The following is a 25659-nucleotide window of genomic DNA, read 5'->3' on the forward strand; positions in this document are numbered from 1 at the left end:
AAGGAACGTATAATTAGCAGGTAGTCCATTGCAGTATCCAGTTTGATAGAAATGATCAGGTCAAATTCATGTTATCTTTCAAAATAATTTACCAGGACTTAATCAATAGTTATTACTTGCTCAGCATTTGGTCAGGTACTACTCTAAGCATTTCTTTTGGATTATTTCATTTGATCTTCACAGCAACCCTATGAGTTAAGTGCTATCATTATCCCCCTTTTATAGTTGAGGACTGTGAGTTACAGAGAGGATAATTCACTTGTTAAAGGTCACAAAGCTAGTAAGTAGTTAAGACTGGCTTTGAACACATTTACACTGGTTCCAAAGTCTGCACGCAACCACTACCCTATGCTTTCTCTACTTAGATAAAGAGGAAGGCAAGGGGAAACTCAGAGATCGATTTTTAGTCATTGGTCCGAGATAAAAAGTCACACTATCCTGCAGAGATAAAATAAAAAATAATATGAAAAAGCCTGGTTTAGAGCCTAATACCCAAGCATATTATTAACAAATATTAAAATGTTGACTTCATTTTTACCTTATTTGGGAAAAAGAATAGGTTTGAAAAGGGTGGAAATTACTTATTTTCTAAAAAAAAAATTTAAAAAGTATGCATTTATAAAAGATGATCATCCACAGAGCTGGAGTGTGGCATGGGGAGAAAGGGACTTCACTTCAACTTTTCCATGGGTCTAGTGAAATCTGGAAAGGCTTCTCCACAAGCACCTCAAAGATGCTTTGATCCATTTGATCCCACTGACCATCTGGGTTTTATGTTATCACTCACCTGATGCTTTTGATACTTCTCTCTCTAACTCTTCCCCACACTCCAACTGAGAGATTACATCAGGCTTGGAAATTGGAAGCCCTGTTCATGGGAAAAGAAAAATTTGTTTGGTAACAAGCGTTATTTCCTTGGTCGTTAGGGAAGATAGTATAAGAGAAAGAAAGAGGGGAGCCTGGGCGGTTCAGTCAGTTAAGTGTCTGCTTTCGGCTCAGGTCATGATCCTGGGGTCCTGGGATCAAGTCCCGCACTGGGCTCCCCGCTTCTCCCTCTCCCTCTGCTATTCCCCCCGCTTGTGCTGTCTGGCTCTCTCTCTGTCAAATAAATAAAATCTTTAAAAAAGAGAGAGAGAGAAAGAAAGAGAGAGGTCAGTTCTAGATTTCTCCCTCAACAGTGCTCAGAAGGTAGGAAGATGGATATGGGTCTACTTGAGCAAAACAACTAAGTCACTTGTTTTTACCTCTCTCTATTAAAACAATAAACACCCTTTTTTTTTTTTAAAGATTTTATTTGTTCATTTGAGACACAGAGATACAGAGAGAGAGCATGAGCAGGGGGAGAGGCAGAGGGAAAGGGAGAAGTAGGCTCCCCGCTGAGCCAGGAACCTGATGTGGGGCTCGATCCCAGAACCCCGGGATCATGACCTGAGCCAAAGGCAGACGCTTAACCATCTGAGCCACCCAGGCGCCCCAAGCACCCATTTCTTAAAAGGTATCTGCACTAGAACTTTGTCTCAACATCCTTGGTCAGGGAGTAGAGAAGAAGGATGCTACCACCTAGGAAAATACAGTCAAAAGGTGTCCATCTCTAACTCTGGGAGAGTTACACATATATCCAGAAACAAAAGTAGACATTGCCTGTCTCAGGACTTACACAGCGATTAAGAATCTTTGATTCTCAGAGCTCCTAGGAACTGAGAAAGCAAAGGTACCACACTGGGTAAGTTCAAAGCGGGGGAGGAGGCCAACCTTACCCAGCAAGACCAGATGCCTATGCTTCTCAGGCACATCTCCCTGAGGAGGGTTCAGCTGCCCCCATTGGGCAAGAGCCTCAGCCATATCCCTGATCACCAATGACTCCTGAAAAACCAAACACACCTGTGTTCACAAAGGGATCTTCCAGGAGCCTCTGAGAGGGACTCAAACTGATAGCATAACAGAAGGAAGACAGGAAGGAGGGCTGGACAAAAGGACCTCTAACATCCCTTCCAACAGTAAGATTCTCTGGCGCATCTGTAGCCAGACTCACTCCTTGCGTCCATACATGAGAACTGCATGTAACCTGCAAGTAGGAAGGAACCTTCACTGTAAAACCTGAAGGGACCAAGTTATTAGTTTATAGATCGATAAATTAAATTACACAACTACAGAAATCCTTACCATTTAGACACAGGGAAGGGAGAAAATATAATTATGAGTTAACTATTTTCTCTGTGGTATGGTTTTAAACTGTAAGGGGTTCAAGAAACAGGAAATATTTTTCTCTCTAGTTTTCCTTTGAGAGTAAAATCTGCCCAATACATACTAAAGTTAAGACGTTTGCTATACATGTCACAGAATGTAGATTTATTTGTAAAACAGTATCGCAAGCTCAAATTATAAAAGTCACACAAGTGTTCCTGCCATGTCTCATAATGGCCCTGATCAGTGTGGTACCTCCCCATCTCCTGCTCTGTCTACTTCTCCCCTATCACACACTACTCCTCGTGTGGCTGCCTTTCAGCTGCTTGAGATGTGCGCCACATTCCCTTTTACCCCCTTACACAGGCTGCTTCCTGTTCCTGAATGCTCTCCCCCTGCCGCATCCTTTCAGCTATTTTAATCCTGCTCATGCTTCAGATCTCAGTTCAGGTGTTACCTCCTCAGGGAAGGCTTTCCTGGCTCTCTGGACTGGAGCACCATGCTCTTCCCCTTCTCTTGTGTGATGCACACACTGAGGGGACTTTGTGAGTAATGTCTGTCTGTCCTATTAGACGGTAAGCTCCACAAGAGCAGAGGCCGGGTCTAATTTTGCTCACTGAAGCAACTCTAGTTATCTGGCACAGAGCAGAAACACTGTAAGCATTCGTCAAGGGCTGAAGGAAGAAAGGAACACTTGAAGAAGAAGAATTAGTAGCAACAGTTTAAATGGGGTTCTGTAAAAGTGGGTGTGGGAACAGAGGTGGGGAAGGGACGAGAAGGATGTCATACATTGCAGGAGTACAAGCCTAACCAGGATCTATCTTTTTGTGACAGGCACAAAGTTCAGATTCTCTCCTAAAATATAGGGCAAGGGAGCAGAGTGGGTAATGCTCATCTGAATCTGCAGCTGAATCTATTTCCTGCTGATAAGACAGATGTCTACTAATTTTTCTAATTTTATATAAAAAACTTTCTGTACAACTTTAATTGTGATACACTAAAACAGACCTGTCCCTGGGATGCTAGCAAATGAAACAGTCTTGTCTCTCTTTGAACTACCACTTTTGCCATAGCTCCCTGAACATACATATGAATATAATGGGTAATTTTGTTTGCAGTCAGCATTCTAGTGTTTATGATACAGCCTTCTAAAAATAAATGGTAAAAACAATTCATATAATAAAATAAAGTTAAGATAACTACCTACTTGGAAAATCCCCTGCTCAAAATAATTTTTTTATTTTTATTTTTTTATGTTGAATCTTTTATCTTGTTTTCTTTTAACTTAAATTCAATTAATTAACATATAGTGTATTATTAGTTTCCGAGGTAGAGGTCAGTGATTCATCAGTCTTATGTAATACCCAGTGCTCATTACATCACCTGCCCTCCTTAATGTCCATCACCCAGTTACCCCATCCCCCCACCCCCTCCCCTCCAGCAACCTTCAGTTTGTTTCCTATAGTTAAGTGTCTCTTACAGTTTGTCTGCCTCTCTGATTTCGTCTTTATTTTTCCCTCCCTTCCCCTATGCTCCTCTGTTTTGTTTCTTAAATTCCACATATGTTAACTGTTTAATACTTGAAGTATAAAATCACTACCCTTTTTATTTAAGTTCATGGTCCCTTAAGACCATATGCCTCAGGAGTGATCAACACAGCAATATAATTTATATGGTCTCCTCTCTTTACAAACAGTAACAGACTAACTGGCAGTTCATTTCAGACTTTAGTTTCCTGAGAAAACCTCAGAAATTGAACTTGTTTAAAGAGCTGCTGCTCAGTGTGCATGTGCTGGGGCTGGAAGACACAGGAAGACCAACTGGAAACTGTCCAGCAGAGGCTACTGACTCTCTCTCCCCTTTCCTCTGAAAGAGATCTACAAATTCAGATCAGAACCCCCAGCGTTTCAGACCTAAGCGCTGTGAGGCAGGTCTGAAGTTGTCAAATAGTCCCACTGCCTTTACCACAGAGGTGCCATTCTCCCAGGGTCTGAGGCCAGATCTTACAGAAACATTTTGACTAATTTCCCTTCAATCAGAGAGAGGCATGTTTCGTCTTGCTGGGCCTCTACAAACTTTTATGGGGTTTTATTTACCTTTGGAATAAGACCCCGTGTAGGTTTTCCTGCAGTGTGGCTACAACATACCTAAGCTTCCCTTACCACACTCTAGCTCACCCTACAGTGACACACATACCCCGTGAAGACCTCCAACTCGCTAACAGACTTTCTGCCAAAGCTGGTTCTCTCTCTTGGAATAATCCTGTGTTCTATTCTCCAGCTACCTACCCTCTCTTATTTTCTAAAGGACAGCTTTTATCCCAGTATTTTTTCCCCAAATACTCTAGAGGATGTAAAACCTCTTCCAAGGCCTTTTATGACTTATCTGTACCAGTCATTTCTGCATCTTTATATATATATCTTCTTGCTGATTAACTATTTTCCTTATCTCTGTCTTATTTTCTCAGTAAATTTTGCGAGTCAGGGAAACTGGCTTCTATTACTTTGTACCTGACCATGAGGCCAGTGACAGCACCGAAGATCTAGTAAGAGTGAATTGAGCACTAAGTGGATGGAGAAGTAATGCTGGAGGGAAAGTTCTGCACAAGTGAGGAGCATTTACTGTCAGGTTCATCACTCATCATTTTATCAGGATGAACCCAGTAGTCTAGGAATCATGGCTGAGCAACTCCGTAACAATCAAGGAAATCGTATTTCTGTTCTGAAAACAAGAGAAAAAAGGAAATTAAACCCACCTGGGATGCAGGGGTCAGCAGCACAGTGGTCATGCCATTTTCTTTTGGGTCTCCAGCACAGGGAAGGCTTGAGTCCTCAGAAAGTGACCCTACAAGTGGAGACAGGAGCCATGATGATTACTCTTGCTTTGCAGTAAACTTGAGGATACTGCCACACACAGCTACTTGTCACCTAAGAAAAGTCAACACAGGAAATCAAGGGACAATCCCACAACATCCCTGAATTAATACAAACATGACCATCGTGGCCTCCAAATCCTCCCATCTTTCTCTGCCCTTAAATTCTAGCAGGACTCTGCTATGAAAATCTGGACACATAAATTAAATATTTCTAACTCTCATCGCTGAGTGAGAATCAAAGTAATACTCAAAGTTTCTTTGTGTCCATCCGATCCTTGCTTAATGATTCATTCCTGTTCTATTCCAGGCTCACAGGATGAAGGAAGACCAGTTAAATTCTTCTTGAACACTGGCTTTTCAGATACAATACTGGCATTCTTAGAAAAGCAATGGGTCTTATGGGGAAAAAATCCAGGATTCTAAACAAATCTTGTGACAACTGGAATACTCACTTTCCCCATCTGCCAAATGGGTATAACAATCTCCTTCCTACCACCTTATGGGGTTCCCGTGAAGACAAAACAAAGTCATTGTCAAAAGCCACACTGTCGGATCTGGTGATTTTGGGTGCAAGGGAGGCATACATCATTCTTAAGAACAGCAGGGCAATGAGGTAGCGGGCTCTCCCTCAAAACCCCAACGTGAGACCAACCAGTTGGAAAGGGCTGTCGTCTCACAAAGACGTGATGCTTCTCCTTCCAGAGCCTGCCCCAGCCAGAGGGCAGCCTTTCCCCTTTTTTTTCTCTCCAGCAGGCTCTGCGGCCGCATCCCTCCGAAATTCTCACCTCTGCCCCCAGGCTCCATGGCGACTCCCTCCCCCGGCCCGCGCAGGTGACGATTGCCTTGGGAGAAGGGAGCAGCGAACGGGCGAGGGACCCCGGGGGTCCACCGCTCTGGTGCACTCGGAGGCCCCGAGACCCTCGCAGGGCAGCCTGGCGCCACGCGGGTGGCCCTCCCGCCGCCCTCCTTCCGGCCACTCAGACTTGGAAGGCCCCGCGCTCAGCCCTCCTCGACAACAGGCTCGACCTCCCTCACGACGCGGAGGAAGCCCCAGCCAGGCGGCAAAGGTATCTAGGAGTCCGCGGGGCCAAGTTGCGCCGGCCCGAACTCGAGGCTGAACTACAACTCCCAGAATCCTCCGCGGGGGCGCGGCTCACGTCACGGGACGCCGCTTCCCAGAGGACTCCGCGGGACGCTAGCCAGGCGGTTCCCCCTATTCAGGGCTGAGAAGCCCGCGACGTTATGCAGTTACTGAGTTTCCAAGAGCGTCGAGCCCCTTAGGAACCCCTTGCTGGCTGCTCGAAAGGCCGCGCCTTCCTCGATGCCGACTCTGGGCCCGGGCCCAGAGATGTGTTCGGCCACGCTAAACCCTGCCTCGCATGGCAACTGTGATGGGCCGAGGGCCTGGCGACATCCCCCACCACCTACCCAGGATTCCCTCTTTACCTGCGGTACTCCCTCCGAGGGGAGGCGCCCGCATCCCCACCGCTTCCTTCCTGCGCCTCAATGGTGTTAGCCCATTGTGACGGGGACAGAGATTATATAAAGTAATCAGGGGTGTGTATTCCAGGCTGCTGCAGAATAAGGAAAAGTAGAATCTCTGTCCTGGAAATCACCTCAACCCAGACACAGAGTCCCAAGAAGTTACTAGTTAATAACTGGTACCGCCAACCTCAAGGTGACTGGAACATGGAAGTCTCTCAAGACTCCAGAGAAGTTCGAGGAGCTGTCAGATGGTATTGGGTGTATCTTCAGGATGGTGCATGGTCTCACGTATCTTCCACAGTAAGGTAGCCAGTTTTCTCTCTAGTTCAAATTCCCAAGAAAGAAAATCAAATTAGCCTAACTGTCCCTCTTTGGGTAGAAGCTACAATGTCCATTTGTCTTTTCTCTAATAGTGTTCCCAACTTTTAGGTAGGCCTAAAGCTTCCTAGAGTAAAGATAATATTTCTTTTTTTTTTTTTTTAAGATTTTATTTATTTGAGAGAGAGAATGAGAGAGAGAGAGTACATGAGAGGGGGGAAGGTAGAGGGAGAAGCAGACTCCCTGCTAAGCAGGGCAGGGAGTCTGATGCGGGACTCTATCCCGGGACTCCAGGATCATGACCTGAGCCGAAGGCAGTCGCTTAACCAACTGAGCCACCCAGGCGCCCCAAGATTATATTTATTATCATCCCTATCTCTTGCCAGGGAAATGAGAGCAAAGTGATTCTTAAAGGGAAGAGGAAAGCTCCTCCATGCTGGCTGGAACACAAGTCATTGTGGACCACGTGGACAAGGTTAACACGAGAGAAATGGCAAACCAACACCATAGAAGGAACTGAGCCCCTGACAATTTGGTGGAACAGAACTTGAGCTTTAATGTGAGAGAGATGTAAACTTCTATTTTATATAAGCCACTATTACACTAGGTTTGTTGTACAGATAGTTACACTTATCTTCTAACTGATTTGTAAGGTTGGCTGCTTTTGGTCCAATCAGCTAGGGCTGAGAGGAGAGAGGGCATGTGGTAGACAATACAGCCCTACCAGCTCAAAGAACAGCTGAAAGGAGCCTCCCCCCAACCAACCCCCTCCATAGCAAGAGCTATGGAATGGACAGTTTTTTTGAAAAACCGTTGTATATGAAAGGCACCACTTGTCTGGAACACCAGGGTATACCTTCCTTTTGTTAACCAACCCCATCACAGAAATCCCCCTTCTTTTGTTACCAAATCAATGGTCAATTCTCAGTCTTCCTCTCACTTCATCGATCACCAGCGGTTGATAAAACTGACTACTCCTTCCTCCTGGAAAAACTCTGGTTTTCCTCCTTGACTGGTGACTCCTTCTCAGTTTCTAAATAGACTCCTCTTCCTTCTCCCCAGCCTTGAAACCAGTGATTCTCAAACTATACCATGATCAGAATCACCTGGAAGACTTGTTAAAACACAGTGCTGAACTCTAACCTTATTTAGGATTCTGGGGTGTGGCCTGAGATTTTGCTTTCCTAACAAGTTCCCAAGGGCTGCTGAAGCTGCTCATTTGGGGACCAACTAAATGTTGGACTGTCCCAGAGACCAATCCTTGGGCTGCTCTTCTTTTTCTGTGAACACTTACTTCTTAGTAATCTTGTTCAGTCTAGATGTTCTAAATACCATCCAAATGTGATCAATTCCCAATTCGTATCTCTAACATGGGCTTCTCCTCTGACCTTGAGTTGTCTCCTCAATCTCTTTACTTGGATGTTTAATAAATATCTCTAATATAGGATGTTCAAAACTGAACTTTTGATGCCCTTCCTCCCCCAATGCCATAACTCTTCCTCCTACAGTTTTCCCTACTTCAGTAAATGGCAACTCATCCTTCCAGTTGCTCAGTCCAAACACCTTGGGGTCATCATTCTCTTTATCTCACAACCCACATCCAGTTCCTCTGCAAATCCTGTTGGCTGTACTTTCAAAATACACGTAGAATCTGACCACGTCTCGCCATCTCCACCGCTGCCACCCCGGTCGAAGCACCCATCAACTGTTGCCTGGATCACTGCAAATGCCTGCTGACTGGTCTCACTCCTACTCTTGCCCTATACATACTATTCTTAACACAATTGCTCTCCAATCTCAAAACAAAGCCAAAGTCCTTACAGTGGCCCACAAAGCCCTGCAAAATCCACACACACTAACTCTCTGATCTCATCTTCTACCACTTTCCCCTCATTTGTTCTGCTGCAGCCACACTGACCTATCATTCAATTGAGTGAGGCATGCTTCCATTACGGAGCGCTTCTTCCTCTGCCTGGATAGACGTGATGGGTGGATATCCCCCAAGTATCCACATGGCTTGCTCTCTCACCTCCTCCAAGCCTTTGTTCTCCTTGTGAAGACTTCGCTGACCACTTCATTTTTTTCCATAGTACTTATCTCTTTCTAACGTAATTAATTTTGTTTATTGGGTATCTCCCAACACACATACACCACAGATTAAGCTCCATGGGAGGAGTATCCCGGAGTATTTACTGCTACTTAGATGATCAATAACTGAGTATACTCTTTTCTGTGCTTGTAGAGAAGGTGTAAATGCCTGAAACTAACATTGCCCTCATTGTTTTTCTTGGCTTTCATTTGCGTGCTTTTGGAAAACCTGGACTTCCTTCGTAACCCTACTTTTATTTACAGAGGCCCTACTTTAATCACGTAGCCCTGGACACTACCAGCTGGCCCAAGCACATAAATTGGTGTTCCACAGTAGAGTGGAGTTGGAACACTTTAAGATATAGTCTCTTAAGGGTTTTCCTAAATTCAGTGAGTGCTTCTGTTTCCTTCTAGTCTGTCTTTGTGTTTGCCACAACATCTCACTAGGAAAGCATCTTTGCATTCCTTTGAAGCTACAGTGCCTTGAAAGGCCATTTACTTTGAGATGAAAATTGATATGCAGAGTGACAAACAAGGAATCCTTTAGTCACCACGGAAGAGGGCAAAACTGAAAATGTAAAGGTGGATTTGTGTGGCAAACAGGTGGAGGTCTCAGGGACATGAGATTCAACAGAAGAGAGGTGCTACAGGTCTCAGGTAGGGAGAGAAGAAGGCAGACTTGAGACAGGTAATCAAACTTGGCGGGAAAAAAATAGCAAAGGCAATAAATCAGGCATGAGTATGTGCCTAGTCAAGTTACATGTTACTTTTGGGCCTGTGCACATACCCTCAGCACTTTGCTCTACCTCAGCTGCCTGAGCCAATGAACCCACTCAGACATTTGATTGCACCAGCTTCAGCTGGGCAGTTATCTGCTTGGGAGTGTCAGTCTCTCCCCCTTGCTTGCCACAGGCCAAACAACTGCACAGCTCAAGTTTCTGGTTCCTTGCACCACTTCCAGGCTTGCTGAAGTGCCACACAGTGGGCTGTGGGATCTGGCCTCCCTAGGGGTGGCTGGATGAAGCAACCTGAAAGTATGAGGGAAACAGGAGGAATCTGATCAGATAAATTCCTTCTGTTTCTCTTTGCCCATCAACTTAAGAAATTTCCTTTGGCTGTGAATATAGTGGTTAAATACATAAGGGTTTATTCTCTCTCATGCAAGATCAGAAGTAGGCAGTCCAGAGCTGGTATGGAATCTCCATAAAATCATCAAAGAATCAGATGTCTTCTGTTTTTCTCCTTTCCCATCCTTCAGGCATGACTTAGATCCTCAAAGTCACAAGATGGCTGCTGGAATTCCAGCCACTAAATCCACATTCCAGGTAGAGAAGAAGGGAAAGGCAAAGGCAAAAGGAGGTTTCTTAGATATCCCTCCCTTTTAAGGTGCCTTTCCAGAAGTCTTATCCAACAAATTCCAATGATATCAACATATCATTTGTCTGGTATGTGATATATCAATATACTTGGCTTGACATTTGATATATCCGTATTTCATTGGCCTGACTAGATATACCTCACTACAGGAGAGGCTGAGCAATATAGTTGAGCACTCTGTTGCTCAGAAGAGACTTGGATTTCCTATTGTTAAGAAAGAAAAGAAGTATGACTACAAGTTAGGCAACTAACAGCTTCTGCCACAGTAAGCATTAATCAATGCTTATTATCAACACTTTGGCTTTTGCAAGTTACTTAATCATGAGGTTCTGTAAGATGGCTCAGTAAGTTGAACTACTGATCCTGGGATATTTGGTCAATTGCTTCTTCTGCATAATTTGCACAGGTTTTAGACATATGTTCACATATGTTACGAGTGTACAGAATGTGGGAATCATATGTTCATATGTGTGATGGAAAGGAATCCACATTTTTACCTGATACCTATGGCATATTTTATAGGTTGGGCATCATACAAGGGGACAGATCTTTGATCATCATGGGGACTGATTTTTTGTGGTCTCTGCTACTGGGCTTCACTATAACTCCATTTGTCCTGCCCAAGGTTCCAGATTCCTGTCCATTAACAAGGTGAAAGAAGAGAGTGCCATGCTAATTCTCTACCCTTCATCCATTATAATACCAATATGGTATAAGAAACTGAAACAACTGTGCTTTTTTAAAAAAAACCAAACATCTAGATGTGAGGAACCTGTCCTCCTCCTCATCTAAGTGCTTGTGTTCTCTCAGCTGCTCCCTGGAATTACTGCTTTATTACTAAGGAGGAATTCTCAAGGTGAAGGTGTGAGGAAGCCAATCTACGTCTCCACTATGTAGGTGTGGATAGGACAGTCTGCATTTTGGTTTCACAGATACTGATGTTCTGGCAAGAAGGACATCATGTCTAATAGGATGTGGTGGCCTGGGTCTCAGTTACATTCTCATGTCTGCTGCTTTAGTACTGAAGGATGACTACTCATGGATGAGCTATGCCTGGAGTTAACTTTGGCTTTGTGATATTGAGACTAGACAGCACCATCTCCTGGTTCATTGTAGCTGACTTATTCAGCCTGGAACCCCACCCATCTGCCATGGCTACAGCTGGCTTGCAACTGGACTTTGAACATTTGGTGTGAATATTTTTCCCTTCAGCAATTATACGCGAATACATTATGAGAAAGGGAAGGTGTTGTGTCCAGGGTATGGATGGAATGGCAAAACCAGGCTAAGGAATTTTAGTTATCAATGAGATTAAACAAACATAAAACAAAAACACAACCATTAACCTAGAAACAAGGGTGATAGGTTAGTCTACTAGAGCCCAAAGGTCAGGTTAGAGCCAAAGTTCAGGGAAACTAAGGATCCTGAGGGAAGAACAAGGGCATACCCAAACCAGGGCTCCAGAAACCTCCAAGAAGAGTAGATTAAGAGCTAATAGGACAGTTATAGTGAAGGTATTTACAGTCCTACATACATATTACCTTCATGTTAATTTTCTTATTGAAGTTTCTAGTTCTAGAAAGTACTTTTGACTGGGGACTCAAGTTCTCATGACTAGACAGGTATTCATTCATTGAGAAAATATGTAATAAGTGGCAGGCACCACACTGGGGACACAGCAATGCACAGATATGAAATAGTTCCCATTCTTACAGAGTGGTCCAGAAATAAAAAAAACAATTATAACTAAATAACTAACTAAATAAATAAATAAATAACATATGATGCTTATCTTAGGGTCCCCTTCAAACACTTACAAAACATATTGATTGGAGAGCTTCTGACCAATCTGGGGATCCTCAGAGTATCATATTAAGTATGAGGCATCCAAGGGGAAGTCTACGGCATGGTCCATTAAGACTATTTACTGAGACTCTAGTATCAAATGGAGGCATGAGAATAAGCAGCAGTTAGAAGGTGCTCGAACACAAACCTTCATTATCTTGCACAAAAGTGGCTTAAGTTCCTGTGGGGGTCCCTTGCTGGGCTGAAGCACCTCTGTGATAGTCTGAAGCCCGCCTGGCATAACGTCGCTGATGTTGGATGATAGAGGACTTGCAACTGAACACCTTCCCACACACGCTGCATTCGTAGGGCTTCTCTCCAGTGTGCACTCTCTGATGCTGAGTAAGCGTTCTCTTCTGGAGGAAGGCTTTCCCACATTCAGTGCATTTATAGGGCTTGTCTCCACTATGAATTTTCTGATGCTGATTAAGGGATGAGCGGTCAAAGAAAACTTTCCCACACTCATTACATTCAAAACAGGTCTCTCTGGTGTGTGCTCTGCGGTGGCGAATGAGGGAGGAGCGGTCAAACAGGGCTTTGCCACACCCCCTGCATTCATAAGGCCGCTCTCCAGTGTGAGTGAGCTTGTGGCGAGCGAGGATGCTTTCCTGGCTAAAGGATTTCCCACATTCTGTACACTCATAAAGACTTTCTCCAGTATGAATTCTCTGATGGCGGGTAAAAGATGAGCGGACAAAGAAAGCCTTGCCACATTCGTGACATTTAAAGGGCTTCTCTCCTGTATGAGTTCGCTGATGTTCGGTAAGGGTTAATCGGTCATAGAAAGTTTTCCCACATTCATTGCATTCAAAAGGGCTCTTCCCAGTGTGAGATATCAGGTGTTTCTTAAGGCTACTTCTATAGCTGAAGGCTTTCCTGCACTCTTGACAGTTATAGGGTTTCTCTCCAGTGTGGGTCCTTTGATGACGAGTGAGGGATAAGTGGTTATATAAGGTCTTCCCACATATGCTGCATTCAAGGTTTCTCCCCTTACTGTTGGTTTTCTTGGCAGGAGTGGATCTTTGCGAGTCTTCCTTGGGGGAGGATTTCTTCAAAGTCTCCCCTGAAAGATGTTCTTTCTTGGTGCCCTCAAGGTTTTCTGGGCCAAGTACAGGACCCAGAGGGCCATCTTTTCTGAGTGTTTCCATTAATGTCTTTTGTGACTTTGCTTTTTTAGAAACATCCTGCCTTTGAGTTGAATCCTGGCTCTCAAGTCTAGCATTCTGGTCTAAAACAAATAGAAATTACAGATATAACTGGGTCTTAATATTAGTGAAAAAAAGAACATTATCTATGTTAAGAAAAGAATGAACAGGGGCGCCTGGGTGGCTCAGTCATTTAAGTGTCTGCCTTTGGCTCAGGTCATGATCCCAGGGTCCTGGGATTGAGCCCCACGTCAGGCTCCCTGCTCAGTGGGAAGTCTGCTTCTCCCTCTCCCTCTGCCTCTCCCCCTGGCTTGTGCTCTCTCACTCATGCTCTTTCTCTCTCAAATAAATAAATAAAGTCTTAAAAAAAAAAGAAAAAAATGAATACAAAATACTGCCTGGTTTATTGATAACTCCTCAAAAGAAAAACATCACAAAGAGGCTGAAAAATGGCAGAGGAGAAGAGAAGAACAGAGAAGAGAAGTAGAAGGTGCGCAATTAGCCCACCAAACAAGCTTCTGTTGTTCATTCATTAGATATTCACTAGGTGCCTACAAAGTGCTAGGTACAGTAGAAGTCACTGGGACTCTATTGAATAAGAGAGACATGGTCCCTGTCCTCATGATGCTTATATTCTACATGACAGAAGACAAAGAGTAAACAAATAAAATGTAACAGATATGGTAAGTCCAGTGAAGGAAATAATGAATGGAAGTTGGAGTGGGGTTTTCTTTAGAAGGAAAACTTAAGAATGGTCATCTGGAAGATATGTTAACCATGTGAACAACCAAAAGAAGAACATTTCAGGGAGGCGTACATGCAGAAAAACAGGGGATATACAAAGAAGCATGGAAATGACTGGGCAGTTTATTACATGTCAGTGAGTTTAAACAGCAGAGAATAAGTGGGAAGACCAGCTAGGACCTGAGAAAGTGAACTGTCAATGACAATGGTTTTTAAAGGAAGAGGAAGAGATGTGGTAAAAGGTAAGTAGGAAAGATAAAAAAGTATTATCAGAGTTAAATACAAATAGGTCTCAACCCTCCCTCAGCCTCCTCCCCCAAAACCCCCAACAGGTGGGACTTTGATACCTGTTTGTTCATCTGACAAATACCTGAGTGTGTGCTATATACCAGGTACTGTTCCTTTTTTTTTTTTTAAGATTTTATTTATTTATTTGAGAGAGAGAGAATAAGAGACAGAGAGCACGAGAGGGAAGAGGGTCAGAGGGAGAAGCAGACTCCCCACTGAGCGGGGAGCCCGATGTGGGACTCGATCCTGGGACTCCAGGATCATGACCTGAGCCGAAGGCAGTCGCTTAACCAACTGAGCCACCCAGGCGTCCTATACCAGGTACTGTTCTAAACACTGGGGATCCAGTAGTGAACAACATAAAACCTCTGACGGAGTTTACATTTTCATCAGGGTAGGTATGGACAAACACGAAACAAAATAAAGAAGTAAAAATATAGTATGTTAGGAAGACACACCTGAGAAGAGAGCTAAGGTAGTGCAGGGAAGGAGGAAAGAGATGGAGAGAGTTCAATTACAGATAGGGTCGTCAGGGCAGGCCTGACTGAGAAGGCAGCTCATTTGAGCAAAAACCTAAAAAAGGTGACAAGAAAGCCACGTGGCTACCTGGGCATAAATTTTCCAGACAAAGACCCAGTATAGAAGTGACCCTCTCCATAGACCTATGACTAGCACAAGGAGTGGTCTCTAAGTGAACTGTCCAGCGAAATCCCATCTACCCAGTTCACACATACCTAGAAAAGTGCTTCCTGGGACATCACTTTCTTCACCTTCCTGAAAATCAAGTTTCCATGGCTCTTCACCTCTCTTCAACTGGAAAATCACATCAGGTTTAGGAACTAGAAGTCCTGCTCACAAAGGACAAAATGAGAAATGGCTGTTTGGGATAGAAATTCACAACTATCCCAGGGTTTAATAAGATCCCCTTACTCTCTAGAGAGGAAAATGGAAGTATCCCAAAAGCATATGCTAATTTCTAAGATAAGATGCTAATTCTCCTTCTCTGAAGGGAAGTCAGTACTGACTTTCTAGAAAGTCTGAATTAGATCTATTGAAGTAGTTCACTAATTTTTCTCTAATCTAGGAACCTCCCCCAGATGGAACAAGTATTCTTGTGAGTTGAGGGGAAATTCTTAGCTTAGAGAAGTGGAATATGGAGAAGGTTCTGCACCTCAAGGAGCTAAGGTGAAGAAGCTATCCCATTTTCTTTTGTAGTTTTTTAAATAATAGATTTATATCCCTTAATTATACTTCTGTGCAATTATACTGAATTTGGTGCAACTACAACTCAAACTAGAGCAGTTTAAGAAATATTCAACTTATGTGCAGTTAATATGAAACACTTAAAACTGAAAACATTAATAAACAATTTTTTAGAAATCCTTAAAAAGAAAAATTATAATGTCTTTGGTTTTTAATGATTTAAAGTAGTGACATTTATAAATGTCATATATATATAAATTTATTTAGTGACATAAATTTTCTACATTTAGTTTTTAATTGCATTATTAAATGTTTAAGCATACAAAAGGCATAAAGACTAAAACAAACACCTATGAACCCATCTAACTTAATAAACATTAATACTAAGATTGAAGCCCCTCCCTCAACCCCTCTTCCTCCCCACCATGAGGCAACCACTATACTAACTTTGGTGTTAATCACAATGCATTTAAAAATGTTTCCTCATCTTTGTAGTTTTAAAAATATTTCATGTTCAGGGTGCCTGGGTGGCTCAGTCAGTTGGGTGTCCAACTCTTGATTTCAGCTCAGGTCATGATCTCAGGGTCGTAAGATCGAGCCCTATGTCAGGCTCTGTGCTGAGCATGGAGCCTGCTTGGGATTCTCTCTCTCCCTCTCCCTCTGAGGCGCACCCCCCCGCTCCGGCTCGTGCACAGACACACACTCTCTCTCAAAAAAAATTTTTTTTAATGAAAAAAATATTTCATGTTCATTGTAGACAATTAAGAAATATAAAAAAAAAAAAAAGAAAAAGTTACCTGTAAGCCTACTAGTCAAAGATAATTAGGGGTAAAATTTTGGTGTAGATTCTTCCAGACTTTTTCTATGCATATAGATATATGTTGTAAATGTACTCAGGTTCCAGTCATTTCATATACTGCTTTTATCATTTAACAGGATATCATTAATATCTTTCCAACTCTATAAATATCATTCATGGTCAAGGCCCACGTGGGTGTACAATGTACTCCATTATGGATGTACAATGATTCATTTACCTAAATCCCTATTCCCAAGTGCCTGCGTTGTTTCCATTGTTTTACAATTTTAGGCAAAACAGAGATAAACATTTATCTGATTTCCCCCCTTATTGAAAATTCCCAGGAAAGGGGGTACCCATTTTCCATTTTATATAATATAATTTTTTGCTTAAAGCTAGGGTCTCAGACCAAACTTCACTTATCCTACAGATTCTATCCAGATCAAAAAGGCCATTTACTGACAGTACTGACAGCTATTAGTTAAACACAAACAACAAAAAATAAACCACTTACACCCTTCCTGGGGATCTATCCAAAGATGGACAATTCTGCCCCAGTAAGAAAAGAAGGGCCATCTTCTTTACACACACACCCAATGGCAGATTCTGAGTCACCAAGGAAAGTCATGCTTACCCAGAGAAACAAAACCCTGATAGTTCTCCAGCATCACCTCCCTGTAAAGATCCCTCTGAGTAGGAACCAGTTGCTTCCACTCATCCTTTGAGAACTTCACAGCCACATCCTTAAACTTGAGTGACTTCTGAAAAGACAAACATGTTCTTACTCACCTATGTGTCTTCTTTTATGTCTCACTAAGTAAGAGAAAAGAATACAGCACCGGAGGATATATGGAACAAAAAAGAAATGATTTTAATGATGTAAGAGCACTGGATATTTTGCATAAGAGGTGCAGGTCTGAGGGGCACCTGGGTGGCTCAGTCAGTTAAGTGTCTGACTCTTGATCTCAGCTCAGGTCTTGATCTCAGGGTCGTGAGTTCAAGCCCTGTGTTGGGCTCCACACTGGACATAGAGACTACTTAAAAAAATGGGGTACATGGGTGGCTCAGTTGGTTAAGCGTCTGCCTTTGGCTCAGGATTGAGCCCTGCGTTGGGCTCCCTGCTCAGTGGGGAGCCTGCTTCTCCCTCTCTTTCTGCCCTCCCCCTTGCTCATGCTCAATTTCTCTCTCTCTCAAATAAATAAATAAAATCTTAAAAAAAAAAAAAGAGGTACAGGTCTGTGACCTGAGGCATGAAACTCTTGCTGATGGCCTCATGTCATATCCATGGCAGAGCCTCCAAACTTCAGGGACACTGTTATTAGCCTCAGTTTTTTTTTAAAGATTTTATTTAGTTATTTGACAGAGAGATAGAAAGCACAAGTAGGCAGAGAGGCAGGCAGAGGGAGAGGGAGAAGCAGGCTCTCTGCTGAGCAAGGAGCCTGATGCAGGGCTCGATCCCAGGACCCTGGGATTATGACCTGAGCCAAAGGCAGACGCTTAACCAACTGAGCCACCCAGGCACCCCTAGCCTCAATTTTTTAAACGATAAAATTATTAAAGAATTAGATTAGATGATCTTTATTTTTTTTTAGATTAGATGATCTTTAAATTCCCTTTCAGCTCTAACACTCAGGGATCCAAGAAGATCTCAGCCTGAACAACTGATTCTCAAGTCAAGGGAAGATCCATGATAAGTGTACGAGGAACAGAAGATACTTTTAAGAACTAAAACTGGAGAAAAAAGATAAAAAAATATGGTGTCCCTTTGAAAGGAATATAACATTCCAGACTAGAAAATTCAGAATTTTTATATTCTCATGAGAGTTCTCTAAGCACTCCCTGAGCTCACTGCTAATGGCAGAGCTGCCTCAATCCTCTGGTCCCCAAGCATTACAAAAGACATGATGGGGCCGGTCACCAAGGCATTATGAAGGGCCATTCAGAAGGAAGATCCCTACAGCTGCGTTGTATGGTGAGAAAGAAGAGAATCTGAAGCCAGCAAACGTACTCGTCTTCTCTACAGAGCCCAACTTTTACCATAATGGGATGAATCTCCAAGGCTTGCAAAGAAGCTCCGGACTGAAGAAAATCCAACTCACCTGCCATCTGGCTGCCATTCTCTCCTCCTCTATGTTCTCTTGGAAAAGGCCCATGCCAGAGTTGGCAGAGCTAGAGGAAACATGACAGAGACCAATTACATTTTGTAGTTCTCTGACCCAGACTAAAAATCTCTACATATCAATTAGGTATGAAACAGCCCTTATTCTCAATACTCTATGAAGAGCAAAGCAAGCCTAGAAGTAAATTCGTTTCCCAGGAGATGGAAATTATGGATATTGCCATAACTCTGTTCCTGAGTTAGCAGCTTCCTGGGAACAGAACCCACACCAGAAAACTATTAAAAAATCAAACAGTTTACAATGAAGTTAGTTTTTACCCCATTTCATAAATCTATAATAAGCATTGTACTCTGTAGTATTTTGACATAAATAAGCAATTTAATAAATAACCCAATTTGACTTTTAAGTTCAAGATGACCAGGAGGATGCTTATACTAACATTTTTTTTAAAAGCTAACGTGAATGGGGAGCCTGGGTGGCTCTGTCAGTTAAGCGTCTGCCTTCAGCTCAGGTCATGATCCCAGGGTCCTGGGATCAAGCCCCATATCAGGCTTCCCTCCTCAGTGAGAAGCCTGCTTCTCCCACCCCTCTGCTTGCTGCTCCCTCTACTTGGGCTCTCTCTCTCTGTCAAATAAATAAATAAAATCTTAAAAAAACAAAAAATAAAGCTAGTGTGAAGCCTATATGATCAAGAATTAAAAAGTAAAAGCAAATTAGTTTATTAGTGTATTAGTCAAGTTTTGTTTCATTCTAAGGACCAGAAATACATTCAAGCCAACTAAGGTGTTGTTTTTAGGGTACAGTGGGCATTATAAGAATACTGTAATTAAACAGCATCTAGGCCTCATGACATCTGTGGCCCTTACCGGGATCTGAAGAGCACTGGCCTCCTGTCCTAATTCCTTCCTGATTGCCAAAGTTTCAAGAAAGTGACCGGGTCTCATCCAACCAAGAAACGGAGTCAGACACCAAATTCTAGAATTTCCAGCCAGTTTCTTTAGGGTCATTTTTTTTTTTTTTGGTAGAGTCATTTTTTTAAGTTTATTTATTTATTTTTTAGTTTATTATTTCCACATACAACATGGGGCTTGAACTCACAACCCTGAGATCAAGAGTTGCACACTCCTTCAACTGAGGCAGCCAAGCACCTCTGTTAGTCATTTTTAAAGTTTCCATAGAACTAGGAGGCTATATGCAAAATGACACCCAGATAGTCAATGGTGAGTTCAGGACTGAATACAATTGCTTCTCCTGCAGGAGAAACAGGGCAGCAGGACCAACCAGGATGGACTGACTGACCACTGCCCTTGCAGCATTGGCTGGCATCACAGAAGACCATGGGAAATAAAGGATTAGCTAGAGAGCTAGAGTATCCAGAGTGTAATGGTCACCTGCAGAGGCAGATAGGCCCCACCCAAAGTTTGGTTCCAATATTGAGAATGATGATGCCACATAAACACAGACCAAGTGTATGAAAATGTTTATTACTTACGTAACTGAGGTCTCTGGGAGAGACCAGGGTAGGTCTCTCAAGCAGGCCCAAAATGGCTTGAGAAAGTGAGGAAAGGAGACTGGCCTGGGTTTTTATTGTGGTTAGGGCCAGGGTGAGTGTTCCCATGCCCACAGGAAGGGAGTTGTGTGATGTGAACCTCTTGCCAATGCCCAGGGAGAGAGCATTCAGGCTTCCTTATCAGCTTGTTCAGGTGTGGGACACCAGGGGAAGGAGGGGTGAGTCTTAAGAGCTGTCAGCAGTCAAATATCAAAAAACGAAGGCAGACTACACAGAATAACTATACATCTGGAACAGGATGAAGAATCTCTGTCCTCTTCTTTCTAATCCTACTCATCTTTGGGCCTGATATGGAGAAAACCTGTGACATAACAGTACCTGGAAGACTTGAGAGAAAACAATATTCTCAAGAGAAAAATTCATTCATCTGACAGAAGTTTTAGTCAGGGAAAGTGAAAAACCCTTCCAGAAGTGGAGCCAAGGAACAATGGTCTCCCCAAGCTTGCCCACAGAGAATACTATAACAATATTCTGTCAGGGATTTATGACAAAAGTTGTTGCAAGATGGAGTCAGTACTAGTAGGGAGGACTGAAGAGTAGAAAAGAACGGGTAAAGGGATCCATCAGTGCTCATCGGAGGCTGATTCCATATAATACAATCCATATGATCCAGTGCGATAAATCCTACTTGGCACCATCTTCTGGATTCCAATTATGGTTGTGATCCACTACCAATCAGATTTTATTTTTTTCATTAATAGACTTGCGTACCCCACTGGATATTGAAGGATGACGGCGCTGCATATCTTTACCTCTTGCTCTTAAGAGCTCTACATAGAGAACCTGTATATGCCATCTTGGATATTTAGAATGGCCAATAGCAAGATTATATTTATAATTTCTGTGTATGCAGGCCATCTGACATGTGCATAGAGGCGACCACAAATGAGAATGGTGCTGAAACAAAAGGTACTCTCTCAAGCCAGCAAGGGCTAAATGGGTCTTGCATCTTTTCATCCCCTAAGAGAATGTTCTCAGAGGAATGTTCTCAGAACATTGTCTTCTGTATAGATAAGGTTCAATAAGTTCTTTAACTCCCAGCCCTCCTGGGCTTACTGATCTAACACCCACAATTAACTGGCCATGGTCTCTGTGTTTCCTACTTAGAATTCTCAAGGCCCTATCGGTTGTTAGCCATTGAGAGACTAATGACCTTAGATCATGTTTCCACCTCTTGCCCACTCAGCCATTCCCAAGGAGCACAAAGAGCAGTTCTCAGAGAAAGGGACTATGGCCAGGACAGGCCTACTACTCTACATAAAGTAATTTTCTTAGTAGTTCTACTTCAAGGTGAGTGACAGGCAACCAGCAGCAGCTATTGTTCTGTCTCTTGAGCTCTGCCAACACTTCACTCTTTTCAAGGAAATAGCTTCACCCACATCCATACAATAATAAAAACTGACTCCATTTCCTGGCCAAAGCTAACTGGCATCTGAACAAATTAGTCCTTCCCATGGAATTCTGAAAGTGGAACCAAGAAAAAGAGATCAGTCTCTTCTCATGAGGCTCCACATGAGGGCCCTTGACAGTCACATTTTGTCAAGCCATCTGAGAGCAGAAAAAGCCAGTCAGCAGTGACAGGGAAATATGAAACATAAGGGCATACAGAAGAAGGGGAAAGGGGTTAAGAGAGGGTCCTGAATTTGTTTTGTTCCGGTTTACACACCTGTAGTCTTTTCTTTGGAGCTCTGTGACCTAACCAAGTATCCTCAAAATGAACCCCCCCATACTAGTTTGAGCTGGGTTTCTGTAATTTGCAACGCAGAGACTCAGACAGGTAGCAAAGGCAAGCTTCTACCTTCCTCACCTAAGGTTTCATTCTTCATGTTCTGCTACCAGACCTCTCCTCTTAAGAGCTCTTTAGAGAGTCCTGGGGGAACACAGAGGATACAGCATCCAATGTGCCTCACAGAACCAAAAGGTGATATTAATCTTAAGATGCCCACCAGTGTCATTAAAATAAGCTATGGATGCTTCCAGCCAAGCCTATATACTCTTTTCCAATCTACAACCAAATGGATCCACATCACGAAACAAGGAGTCAGGGTCTTTATCTTCTTTGAACTTTCAGATTTCTGATTCAATCACCTAGTATATAAGTATCTTTGTATCTTTCCAAGTAGGTGGTAAATCTTGGGAGCCACATCTTGCTTCCCTCACACTAAGAAAGCTACTTCCACATAGTTAGTACTCAAGAACTATTTGCAGACTAACTGAAATACCAAGTTTTGCACGAAAGTCTGGCTGGCATTGGAAAGCAGCGCTCAGAAGAGGGAGCGCCACTGGGCAGCTCCAACGAGCCAAGTGTAAGAGCTTGAAACGCCTGAACCTGGCCCACGGAGCGGAGGTGCTTTCCGGGAAAGATGGACCAGCTGGTTTCCGCGGAGTCAGTTCAGTCCTGGTGTACTGAACCCCTGCCACGGGTAAGCAGGGGAAGGACCGCAGGGCGAGCTTCGGAAAAGAAGGCTAAGGGAGGGAATGCGCCATTCTACTCGGGGGATACGCACTGCGGAGTGCGGCTCTGTGCACCCCAGAGCACGTCATCTCACACTCCGGGACCAGGCCAGCGACATCTCACTTCACCTCGCTGCCACGTCGTCGCCCTGAGTCATGCCCGTCCTGCAGCGCGCCTCCTCCCCTGCCCCGCCGCAGGTCGGACCAAGGGCAGCCTAGGGGGGGCGGCCAGGGATAGTTCGAAACACCCCATTTCGGGTCCAGCCTCACGTCACCGCGCCTCGCATCCCTCTTTCCTTCCCCGTCCTTTCTTCAGCACCTCCCTCCCTCGGCCGCCGCTTTCACCACACCCGACCCCTGTTCCTCACCTTGGGTGCCAACCTGCTCGCGGCGGCCCCACAAGGAGAAAGGACCACAGAGCGCCTGCGCACAGTGCCCTCAGAAAACTACGATTCCCAGAAGGCAGCGGGAGTAGCGGAAAACCCGAGGCCCAGCCCGTTTTTGGAGGCCCCGCCCCCTAAGGTACCAAACAGGGTACACGAATACGTTCCTCGAAAGGTGGAAGGAGACTTTGGGGTAAAAATGAAGAGAAGCCGAAGGGTGAAGAACCAAAGCTGTCTCCTGGCCCTGTTCGCCTGCCCCAGGCGGATCCCTACGGTGGATGCCTCTGTTTTTTTTTTTTAATTTTTATTGTTATGTTAATCACCATATATTACATCATTTGTTTTGGTGTAGTGTTCAATGATTCATTGTTTGTTCATAACACCCAGTGCTCCATGCAGAATGTGCCCTCTTTAATACCCATCACCAGGCTAACCCATCCCCCTACCCTCCTCCCCTCTAGAACCCTCAGTTTGTTTTTCAGAGTCCATCATCTCTCATGGTTTGTCTCCCCCTCTGACTTACTCCCCTTCATTCTTCCTCTCCTGCTATCTTCTTCTTTTTCTTTTTTCTTAAAATATGTTGCGTTATTTGTTTCAGAAGTACAGATCTGTGATTCAACAGTCTTGCACAATTCACAGCGCTCACCGTAGCACATACCCTCCCCAATGTCTATCACCCAGCCACCCCATCCCTCCCACCCCCAACCACTCCAGTAACCCTCAGTTTGTTCCTGAGATTAAGAATTCCTCATATCAGTGAGGTCATATGATTCATGTCTTTCTCTGATTGACTTATTTCACTCAGCATAACACCCTCCAGTTCCGTCCACATCATTGCAAATGGCAAGATCTCATTCCTTTTGATGGCTGCATAATATTCCATTGTGTATATATACCACCTCTTCTTTATCCATTCATCTGTCGATGGACATCTTGGCTCTTTCCACAGTTTGGCTATTGTGGACACTGCTGCTATAAACATTGGGGTGCACGTACCCCTTCGGGTCCCTACATTTGTATCTTTGGGGTAAATACCCAGTAGTGCAATTGCTGGATCGAATGGTAGCTCTAATTTCAACTGTTTGAGGAACCTCCATACTGTTTTCCAGAGGGGTTGCACCAGCTTGCATTCCCACCAACAGTGTAGGAGGGTTCCCCTTTCTCCACATCCCCGCCAACATCTGTCGTTCCCTGACTTGTTAATTTTAGCCATTCTGACTGGTGTGAGGTGGTATCTCATTGAGGTTTTGATTTGGATTTCCCTGATGCCGAGCGATGTTGAGCACTTTTTCATGTGCCTGTTGGCCATTTGGATGTCTTCTTTGGAAAAATGTCTGTTCATGTTTTCTGCCCATTTCTTGATTGGATTATTTGTTCTTTGGGTGTTGAGTTTGATAAGTTCTTTATAGATTTTGGATACTAGCCCTTTATGTGATATGTCATTTGCAAATATTTTCTCCCATTCTGTCGGTTGTTTTTTGGTTTTGTGGACTGTTTCTTTTGCTGTGCAAAAGCTTTTTATCTTGATGAAATCCCAATAGTTCATTTTTGCCCTGGCTTCCCGTGCCTTTGGTGATGTTTCTAGGAAGAAGTTGCTGCGGCTGAGGTCGAAGAGGTTGCTACCTGTGTTCTCCTTTAGGATTTTGATGGACTCCTGTCTCACGTTTAGGTCTTTCAACCATTTGGAGTCTATTTTTGTGTGTGGTGTAAGGAAATGGTCCAGTTTCATGCTTCTGCATGTGGCTGTCCAATTTTCCCAACACCATTTGTTGAAGAGACTGTCTTTTTTCCATTGGACATTCTTTCCGGCTTTGTCAAAGATAAGTTGACCATAGAGTTGCGGGTTCATTTCTGGGCTCTCGATTCTGTTCCATTGATCTATGTGTCTGTTTTTGTGCCAGTACCATACTGTCTTGATGATGACAGCTTTGTAATAGAGCTGGAAGTCCGGAATTGTGATGCCGCCAGCTCTGCTTTTCTTTTTCAATATTCCTCTGGTTATTCGGGGTCTCTTCTGGTTCCATACAAATTTTAGGATATTTGTTCCATTTCTTTGAAAAAAGTGGATGGTATTTTGATGGGGATTGCATTGAATGTGTAGATTGCTCTAGGTAGCATTGACATCTTCACAATGTTTGTTCTTCCAATCCATGAGCATGGAACGTTTTTCCATTTCTTTGTGTCTTCTTCCATTTCTTTCCTGAGTATTTTATAGTTTTCTGAGTACAGATCCTTTGCCTCTTTGGTTAAATTTATTCCTAGGTATCTTATGGTTTTGGGTGCAATTGTGAATGGGATCGACTCCTTGATTTGTCTCTCTTCTGTCTTGTTGTTGGTGTATAGGAATGCCACTGATTTCTGTGCATTGATTTTATAGCCTGCTACTTGACTGAATTTCTGTATGAGTTCTAGCAGTTTTGGGGTGGAGTCTTTTGGGTTTTCCACATACAGTATCATATCATCTGCAAAGAGTGAGCGTTTGACCTCCTCTTTGCCGATTTGGATGCCTTTGATTTCTTTTTGTTGTCTGATTGCTGTGGCTAGGACTTCCAATACTATGTTGAATAGCAGTGGTGAGAGTGGACATCCCTGCCGCGTTCCTGACCTTAGGGGAAAAGCTCTCAGCTTTTCCCCATTGAGAATGATATTTGCTGTAGGTTTTTCATAGATGGCTTTTATGATATTGAGGTATGTACCCTCTATCCCTATACTCTGAAGAGTTTTGATCAAGAAAGGATGCTCTACTTTGTCAAATGCTTTTTCTGCATCTATTGAGAGGAT

At 43.5% G+C, this 25659-nt stretch overlaps 1 protein-coding gene and 1 long non-coding RNA gene across 6 annotated transcripts in view; both read right to left on the minus strand.

The window, feature by feature from the left end:
• Positions 1-25659, minus strand: part of ZNF2 (zinc finger protein 2) — a 59165-nt gene that overhangs the window by 8328 nt on the left and 25178 nt on the right. Inside the window, exons 1-6 of one of the 4 annotated variants that reach the window (XM_073897371.1) lie at positions 21708-21748; positions 19964-20359; positions 18451-18520; positions 16986-17112; positions 15084-15200; positions 12018-13400 (exon numbers count right to left, since the gene is read on the minus strand). In XM_073897371.1, the coding sequence (XP_073753472.1) occupies positions 12346-13400; positions 15084-15200; positions 16986-17112; positions 18451-18504 (1353 nt within the window). In that variant the 5' untranslated portion in view covers positions 18505-18520; positions 19964-20359; positions 21708-21748 and the 3' untranslated portion in view covers positions 12018-12345. Of the gene's footprint in view, positions 1-12017; positions 13401-15083; positions 15201-16985; positions 17113-18450; positions 18521-19963; positions 20468-21707; positions 21749-21771; positions 21781-22863; positions 22886-25659 lie in introns of those variants that run through there. The other 3 variants (XM_073897372.1, XM_025868162.2, XM_025868166.2) reach the window with 3 other exon arrangements.
• Positions 812-6571, minus strand: LOC141373578 (uncharacterized). Of its 2 annotated transcripts, none has more exons than XR_012379719.1 (3): positions 6506-6571; positions 4940-5111; positions 812-868 (listed from the first exon to the last, which is right to left on the minus strand). It is a non-coding gene; the product is annotated as an uncharacterized lncRNA (long non-coding RNA). The 2 variants fall into 2 exon arrangements; XR_012379718.1 differs by lacking the exon at positions 6506-6571 and adding an exon at positions 5845-6488.

This window comes from Callorhinus ursinus, unplaced genomic scaffold (assembly GCF_003265705.2).
Source record: "Callorhinus ursinus isolate GAN/ISIS: 27379988/994484 unplaced genomic scaffold, GSC_fseal_2.0 scaffold10, whole genome shotgun sequence".
In the NCBI taxonomy this organism is placed as follows: domain Eukaryota; kingdom Metazoa; phylum Chordata; class Mammalia; order Carnivora; family Otariidae; genus Callorhinus; species Callorhinus ursinus.